This window comes from Olea europaea, unplaced genomic scaffold, assembly GCF_002742605.1.
Source record: "Olea europaea var. sylvestris unplaced genomic scaffold, O_europaea_v1 scaffold2657, whole genome shotgun sequence".
Taxonomy (NCBI): Eukaryota; Viridiplantae; Streptophyta; class Magnoliopsida; order Lamiales; family Oleaceae; genus Olea; species Olea europaea.
Window position 1 is genome coordinate 15,736 of NW_019244933.1, and position 8,265 is coordinate 24,000.

An 8,265-nucleotide genomic window follows, 5' to 3' on the forward strand; every position below is an offset into this window, starting at 1 on the left:
GCAATTAATACAAATGGATAACGTTGGAAAGCAAAATAAGGAGAAAATCCATACATATTGATATTTCATTAATACTCATATCCACTGTAGTTTAATATTTACAAGTTGAACATTTTAATTGAAAACTAAATTTTACAATGTCCTTGATCTTAATTGTCTAATAAGCCAAACGAAAAAACAATGTCACTAAGAAATCATTCATAAACTGAAATTATGTTTTTGCAAGAAAAATCTATCAACTCTATCTATGATTAATTCTAATACAAAACGATAGAATATTCAAATTTTATGGGGGGAAAAACCCAAGTGATTGTAGAAATTGAAGTATTACGAAGAACATTGTTTACACTCTCTTTTTCCCACTCCCACGAGGATTATTTTATATAAACACGTGATAAGAATGTCAATTCAAATGACTGCACGATTCCTAGATCACTTAAGGCCCTGTTTGAGCCCCATTATTTCCTTATTAAAATAAAAAAATATGACCGTTATCCATCACATCAAGTCACCATATTTGACTTTTTATCTCTTGTGTAGGGTCCATAATAACTATATTTTTCATTCTCATTTTTATAATAATGTAATTCAAATGGGGGCTAAATCACGATATCTCAGACATCGATGTGTCTCCACTCATTCTGTTTCCCTCTTCCATTCGAAGTGTCACGATTTGAACAATTGGTCGTTAGTGTGTGTATATTCGAGTGTCAAAGATAGAAAAGGAGTTTATTACAGTGTGAAATGAGCTGTTGAGGATGTAATAAAGAGTAGAGACCCCACCCACCATTCTACACCCACAAATATACGTATACATAGAGGAAATTTAAACATCATATACCAACCCCATAGCCTTCTCTCTTATCATCAATAAACACCCATAAATGCTATCGAGTCCTCTCAATACGCTCTGCAATAACTCCTCCACTTCCACATCTTCACTAACTCTTCCGTCTTCCATCTTCCATCTTCCATCTTCCTTCTTCCTCACCCTCTCGCTCTCGCTCTCAACTTTTATCCGCTCTTTTTTCTTTCAATCCCTTTCACTTCCATGTCCTAACTATTCTTAAATTCGTTTCACAAGAAAAGCATTCTTTGCAATAAACCTCAAAACCACTTTTCACAGTGCTAATCAAATTCTGCTTTTTAATCAACCCTTTGACCTTAAAACCAGATCTGACCTACTTTGCTTGTCTCTAACCCTAAAACCTGGATATGGTTTTCTAGGGTTTCTATCAACTTGCAAGAACAGTAAGTCAAACACACACACTTACAAATGTATATATGTTGTACTGTTTGTTTATTCCGACTTCAGTCCTATAAAACCATGATTTTCACCTTGCCGAAGTAATTAAGTTTAATTTCTGCGATTAATTTCGTAATCTAATATTGTTTTATCCTTTATTATTATTTTTTTGGCAGAGAGAGAATAGAGACGAGTAAAACTCAACCGAAATATTCGTCGGCGTTAAATAGAAATGCCAGATTGAAATATTGCCATTGTCAAAGGCTTCGCACTCTGTCAACTCGGTAATGCTCATTTTAGTTCTTTAATGGGCATGTAAGGACAGACGAAAAAAAAGTCCTGTTTGAAAAGCCACTAACCAAAATTAACTTTCAGTCTGTCTGTTGTTACATGTAACCATCCCATATTTTTTGGTCAGACACTGCCAAAGAATCTGTTAATCTCAACGCAGTATATACTTTCTAAAATCCAAAACCAAAACCAAAACCGAAAAGCTAAACCCAGTTTTAGAGGGAGAAATATAGAGAGACAGAGAAGTTTCTAGGGTTTCTTGGTGAAGATGATGTGCAGCTTCAAGGTCATACGAGGAGGTCTCACGGCATGAATTTTTTGAGTCTAGTCTGGAAGTTTACAAAAAGGTCAGTCGATAAAAACTTTAAATTTTTCCAACCTAAAAAATTATAGTGTATTTAAGAATTCTAGATTGATATCAGAATTCTGATGAACAGTATTAGGTTCCGACAAAAAATAATTTCCTTGTCAAGAGTCAAACCATTTCAGATCTCATTAGACCATGAACTAGGTCATAAAAGTAATTCCCGTGAAATCATTTTCGATATAAACGCTAAAGCACTTTTTCACACATTACACACACTATCTCAAAGGTCACAGGATCTGAGCCTTTTAATAACATTCTTTATTCTGTAATCGCATTCAAATTTCCACATGGTATTTTTTTTCCTCTTGATGTGTAGTTCCCTGGTGTCCATTGTTTGTTATGTCTAGATTATTATATAAATTTTTATTTAATATTCTTGCTTCGCTTAATTCTTTTTTTATTCTTTCTGCAGCTGATTGCAACTTTTTAAGTTTGTAATAAGAGCATCATGATGTTTCAACCAAACATGTTTGATAGCCACCATTCCTTGCTGGATATGAGTCATAAATCACCCGAAAATGAGATGGACCTTATTAGGGATGACGAATTCGAGAGCAAATCAGTGACTGATATCATGGAAGCCCCCTCTGGAGATGATGGAGATCCAAATCAACGCCCCAAAAAGAAGCGTTATCATCGCCACACCCAGCATCAAATCACAGAAATGGAAGCGTAAGTCTAGTTCCTGGGAAAATTAAATAATTTGGAGAGACTCTTAGATATAATTAATGAATTCATTCCATTTATTTTCACGAAAATTTTAAATTTACAGGTTTTTTAAGGAATGCCCTCACCCGGATGATAAACAAAGGAAAGAGCTTGGACGTCAATTGGGGTTGGAGCCTTTACAAGTTAAATTTTGGTTTCAAAACAAGCGCACTCAGATGAAGGTAAATTGTTTATCTATTCTCAGGCTTAAATTTTTTTCACTAATGTTTATCAATCTATTATTATAATAATGTGTGTGTGTGTATAAATGCGAAGTATAACCGAGACAGATTTAATACTTTCAGTCTCAACATGAGCGGCACGAGAACACGCAACTGAGGAATGAAAACGAGAAGCTTCGTGCAGAAAACATAAGGTATAAAGAAGCTCTTAGCAATGCTGCTTGTCCCAACTGCGGAGGACCAGCTGCCATTGGCGAGATGTCATTTGATGAGCAGCATTTGAGGATAGAGAATGCTCGCTTAAGGGAAGAGGTAATAAGAGAAGACTAGATATATTTGAATTAGGAAAAGTGGGTTTTTATAGGTTTTAAAGTTTCTTGCTTTAATAAGATTATGGATGTATAAATTGATATTCAGTTTATTATGTCTTTAATCAATGATTAAGAAATAAATGAGCCATTAGGTGTTTTCATATGCAGTTTTAAACTTATGTACATGGGTATCCTCTTTCCAGATTGATAGGATATCCGGAATTGCAGCAAAGTATGTTGGGAAACCTATGCTTTCTTATGCACATATTTCTCCTGGATCATCTCGTTCACTTGATCTTGGATCGGGGAATTTTGGGCCTCAGACAGGCATGCCTGGTGAGATATATGGTGCATCTGACCTTCTTAGGTCAGTCTCTGGGCCAACTGATGCCAACAAGCCCATGATCATTGAGTTGGCTGTTGCTGCAATGGAGGAATTGATCCGAATGGCCCAATCCGGAGAGCCTTTATGGATACCTAGCACGGACAATTCTGCTGAGACTTTGAGTGAAGAGGAATATATCCGGACATTCCCTCGTGGGATTGGGCCAAAGCCCTTGGGATTGAAATCTGAGGCATCTCGAGAGTCTGCTGTTGTGATAATGAATCACATCAGCTTGGTTGAGATTCTGATGGACGCGGTAGGGTATCTTGTATGCATATTTGGACGTTAGCAAATAATTTTTTTATTCCATGTTAATCAGAAATTTTGGTTTCATTGTGATTACAGAATCAATGGACAAGCGTGTTCTCCAGCATTGTGTCAAGAGCAATGACTGTTGAAGTTTTATCAACTGGAGTAGCAGGCAACTATAATGGAGCTTTACAAGTGGTATGCATAAAAATATATTATCTTGAAGATTGCTGTTCTTCACTGTTTAAGTATCGAAATTTTCTCAGAAACTATTATAATTGTTAATCCTAATACTGTATCTTTGTAGATGACTGCTGAGTTCCAGGTCCCTTCCCCATTGGTTCCAACTCGCGAAAACTATTTTGCGAGATACTGCAAACAAAATGGTGATGGGACTTGGGCTGTGGTAGATGTTTCTTTGGACAATCTAAGAGCTACCTCTATATCTCGGTGTAGACGAAGGCCATCTGGTTGTTTGATCCAAGAATTACCAAATGGTTACTCAAAGGTATAACAAATTCTCAAGTTAGAATGTCAATTTAATAAATATAGGCCTATATATTGCTACTTTAGAATATGCTCACATTTATCCTCAGGTTATATGGGTGGAACATGTTGAGGTGGATGATAGATCTGTTCACAGCATCTACAAACCACTGGTCAATTCCGGTCTCGCTTTTGGGGCAAGACGCTGGGTAGCCACATTGGATAGACAATGTGAACGTCTTGCAAGTGTAATGGCCAATAACATTTCAGCAGGAGATGTTGGGGGTACTGACAGATTTCAATTTTTACTTTAACTAAAATGTTAGATGACATGATATCTTTGGCCTGTGCTAAATTGTATATTTTATGGTGCAGTGATATCTTCTCCAGAAGGTAGAAAGAGTATGTTGAAGCTGGCAGAAAGAATGGTAATGAGCTTCTGCACTGGTGTCGGTGCTTCAACTGCACACACATGGACAACAATGTCAGGAAGTGGAGCTGATGATGTTAGGGTTATGACCAGAAAGAGCGTGGATGATCCAGGCAGGCCTCCTGGTATTGTTCTAAGTGCTGCTACTTCATTTTGGCTCCCAGTTCCACCAAAAAGAGTTTTCGACTTTCTTCGTGATGAGAATTCAAGAAATGAGGTATGAAACATCGTTTGAATCCTGAAAAATTAAATGTCTAAAGTCAATATTTGATCAACTTCATCAGCTCCAGCGATCAAGTGAAACACTGAAAATAATGGATTCTTATTCGAATATATGACAAAATGTATATTTACTGTTTACGATTTCGGCAGCTTATTCCAGAAGTTACAGTGATTCTTGAGAAATGATTTTACCTTCAAGATATTACTCACATTTAATACTGTATAACAATTACAGTGGGATATTCTTTCAAATGGAGGCCTTGTTCAAGAAATGGCACATATTGCAAATGGCCGTGATCCGGGCAATTCTGTCTCGTTACTGCGTGTCAATGTAAGATGTTCATAAATCTTTCCAGAAGTTTAATCTGATACATTCATATCAGAAATTTCCCCCCCAAATGACTGGACTTTTCTTCGTAAACTTTTGAAACTGAAACGTGCAGAGTGCAAACTCAAGCCAAAGCAATATGCTGATACTACAAGAGAGTTGTACTGATTCAACAGGCTCCTATGTTATCTATGCTCCAGTTGATATTGTTGCCATGAATGTGGTCTTAAGTGGCGGTGATCCGGACTATGTTGCTCTCTTACCATCTGGTTTCGCTATACTTCCTGATGGACCTACAAATCTGGCCGGAGGGATTAATGCTGAGGTTGGGTCCGGTGGATCATTACTCACCGTTGCCTTTCAGATACTGGTAGACTCGGTTCCAACTGCAAAACTTTCTTTGGGTTCAGTGGCAACTGTTAATAGCCTCATCAAGTGCACCGTTGAAAGGATCAAGGGTTCTGTGCTGTGCGACTGTGCATGACCTAAACGTCTGCTTTTTGGTTAGCTTTTCCTTCTAAACTAATTCTCAGCTTAGACAAATAATATGTTCTCCCTTATGACATGTTCTGAAAACTTTCCCGAGTGCCTGACAGCTGGAAATACTTTTTTAGATGCCAATGTACAGAATTTTGAAGTTTATATATGCTACACTCCTAAACAAACCGACTTTTGATATCACAAAAAAGAGTAGGACAGACAAATTTGAAAATTTTACATTCTGAAATATACTTCTGGTCAGGGTTACTACGACCTTCTGGTAAATATTTGATCAACCACAAACGAGGTGTCTTCACATTTTTTCAACTAAATCTTGACACTGTCAGAACATATGCTTATTTAAGTATGCTTATTTAAATACAATTCCTTCATTTTGACATCTTCTTTGTGTTCATTCTGATTACTTCTTTCATTGCAGATTAGACTTGAAATGAAGAACAAAGGGGAAGGACGGATATGTTTACCATAGGATGTGAGAGAAAGGGAAAGAAGTCAAGAACGCACCTTGTATGATCCTTGCTGTGTAGTGTAAATTATCTTGGATGAAGAAAGCATCTTGAGTTTCACCACGCAGCAAGGTTAATATAGGTTCGGGTATTGACTAGACAAAGAGCTTTAAGTGTATTAAACTCATTTGTATCTTTGTTTTGCATCAACGTCAGGGTACTTTTTTTCTTTTAGTAGTTGTTTCTTTTGGAAGAGGCTTAGTTAGCAGACTGGAACTTCAATCTGGATTTTATCTAACAATGTTTTCCTTTAAAAGTGAATTCTTGCTTTAGTAACATTTATCTCTAGTTTTCTGGATTTGATATTACTCGACTAAAATGTTCCTTCCCAACTTCAACTGTTTCGACGTTTAAAACAGTTTACATACTGCTTTTATTGCAGAAAGCTGAAGCGAAACTGATTGTAGAAAAGAGGAAATGGACGACAATAAAATTACTTTCTGAAGAATGTTTTATTTAGATTTGTTCACCATGATATATGAAGCAGTTCAAGTTGTTAGCCTCCTGCGAAGCAGATAAAATTGGAGGAAATGCCTTAAATTAAACCTCAACTTCTTCAAATTTATTCGACTCCAATATCATATCTTTTGTTTGGCCTCCAGTAAAATTTTAATGCAATTTTCCCTCTTCTTTTCAACCACACATTTTCCAATAAAATACTCACTGCGTCCCAATTATATAAATTTGTTTCATTTTTCACACGGATTAATAAATATTCTTTAATGTCATTGGAAAATTAATTTTTGCTAAGATCTTTCCTAGTTTACTTCTATTTAATTTTCAATATGTAGAAGTAAATTATTGTTGGAATTAGTAAAGAATTTGAATGATTTAATTTGAAGAAGAGAAAATGAGAGTTGTTCCATGTTTCTAAGAAGTGAGAAATATGTGTATTTGGATGATTTCAAGAAGTTGGCATATGAAGTGAGGAAAATTGAATAATGGTATATTGGTAAAGGAACAAAACAAAATATTTTATATTAAGAAACATGCCTTATATTTGCGACAAGAGAAAAAGGAAACTGGCCTATATACTTGGGACGAAAGGAGTAATATTATATGAAAATAAAAAACTTTTCCTTCTTTTTTAGCCACACATTCTCCCAAAAATTATCTACCCAAATTTCTTATTATAATGGAGGCCAAACAAAGGGCATAATCTTTGTTGAGTTAATCAGGGTCAAATTGGATAAGTTGAACTTTAGGAGTAAAAAATATTAAAACAAACAGCACTGATGAATGATTCCCGAAAAATCATCCATTGAAGCATCTAATTATTAAAACTAAAGACCAAATGATCTTCCTAAGCCATGATATATATAGAATTTTATTATCATTTCTGAAGATATTTGGCTACAGGCTACAGCCAAAAACAGAAATAGCCGAGGTCTCCCATGGAGTTTCCACTAAGAATTGATGCCAAAACTCTGAAAATTGTTTTCCAGGCTTATGCCATTGCCATATATCGTCCAGAAAGAGTATCAGCGAGGTATAAAGAAGCCAATATGTTAGTCACATTGAATTCAATGGTAGTGAGGGATATACAACTTGTACTATGCAATAATTATGTTCTTGAATTATGTGAGGTCACGCTGCCAACCTAAACTTAATGCAAATGGAAAATGAGTTGTAAACATTAAGGCCCTGTTTGATATGCCATTCTTTTCCATGGAAAATGGTAGTGAGGTATAAAGAAGCCAATGCTGCCTAGTAAATGAAAGTTATTCTTTATGTTTAAAGAGCACATTTTATCATTTAAAACATTTTTAAGATAAAATGCTTAGACCCTGTTTGACCCACATTCTTTTAAAAAAAATACATTCTTAAATAGTAAGTTGACATAATTTCAACCACATTCTTTAATAACATAATATCACACACAAATCTAAAAATTTTCCTTATTTTTTAATCATACATTTTTCATCAATACACTATTCAAAAATGCATTCTTATGAAAATAATGTGACTCAAACAAGGATTTAATGTACAATCATTGCATTTAATACATTACAAATTTCAATACTCTACAATTTAAAATTATATTTGTATTGAT

At 35.3% G+C, this 8,265-nt stretch overlaps 1 protein-coding gene across 2 annotated transcripts; it reads left to right on the top strand.

Moving 5' to 3' along the window:
- The first annotated feature begins 881 nt into the window (after positions 1-881).
- On the top strand, positions 882-6,490 carry LOC111383307 (homeobox-leucine zipper protein MERISTEM L1-like). 2 transcript variants are annotated; one of them, XM_023007391.1, is made up of 13 exons: positions 882-1,251; positions 1,423-1,530; positions 2,317-2,576; positions 2,677-2,794; positions 2,918-3,106; positions 3,309-3,746; positions 3,836-3,937; positions 4,047-4,247; positions 4,336-4,510; positions 4,601-4,872; positions 5,113-5,208; positions 5,321-5,708; positions 6,125-6,490. In XM_023007391.1, exons 3-12 carry the CDS (start codon positions 2,353-2,355, stop codon positions 5,687-5,689), a joined length of 2,184 nt encoding a protein of 727 aa, XP_022863159.1. In that variant the 5' UTR covers positions 882-1,251; positions 1,423-1,530; positions 2,317-2,352; the 3' UTR covers positions 5,690-5,708; positions 6,125-6,490. The 2 variants fall into 2 exon arrangements, with proteins under 2 accessions (XP_022863159.1, XP_022863158.1); XM_023007390.1 differs by having other exon boundaries at positions 883-1,251; positions 1,423-1,884.
- Positions 6,491-8,265: the final 1,775 nt, after the last annotated feature.

Coding starts and splice junctions, on each gene's coding strand:
- LOC111383307 (XM_023007391.1), top strand. CDS start 2,353: ATGATGTTTCAACCAAACATGTTTGATAGCCACCATTCCTTGCTGGAT. Junction 3,107..3,308: donor ATGCTCGCTTAAGGGAAGAG/GTAATAAGAGAA, acceptor TCCTCTTTCCAG/ATTGATAGGATATCCGGAAT. Junction 3,747..3,835: donor TTGAGATTCTGATGGACGCG/GTAGGGTATCTT, acceptor TTGTGATTACAG/AATCAATGGACAAGCGTGTT.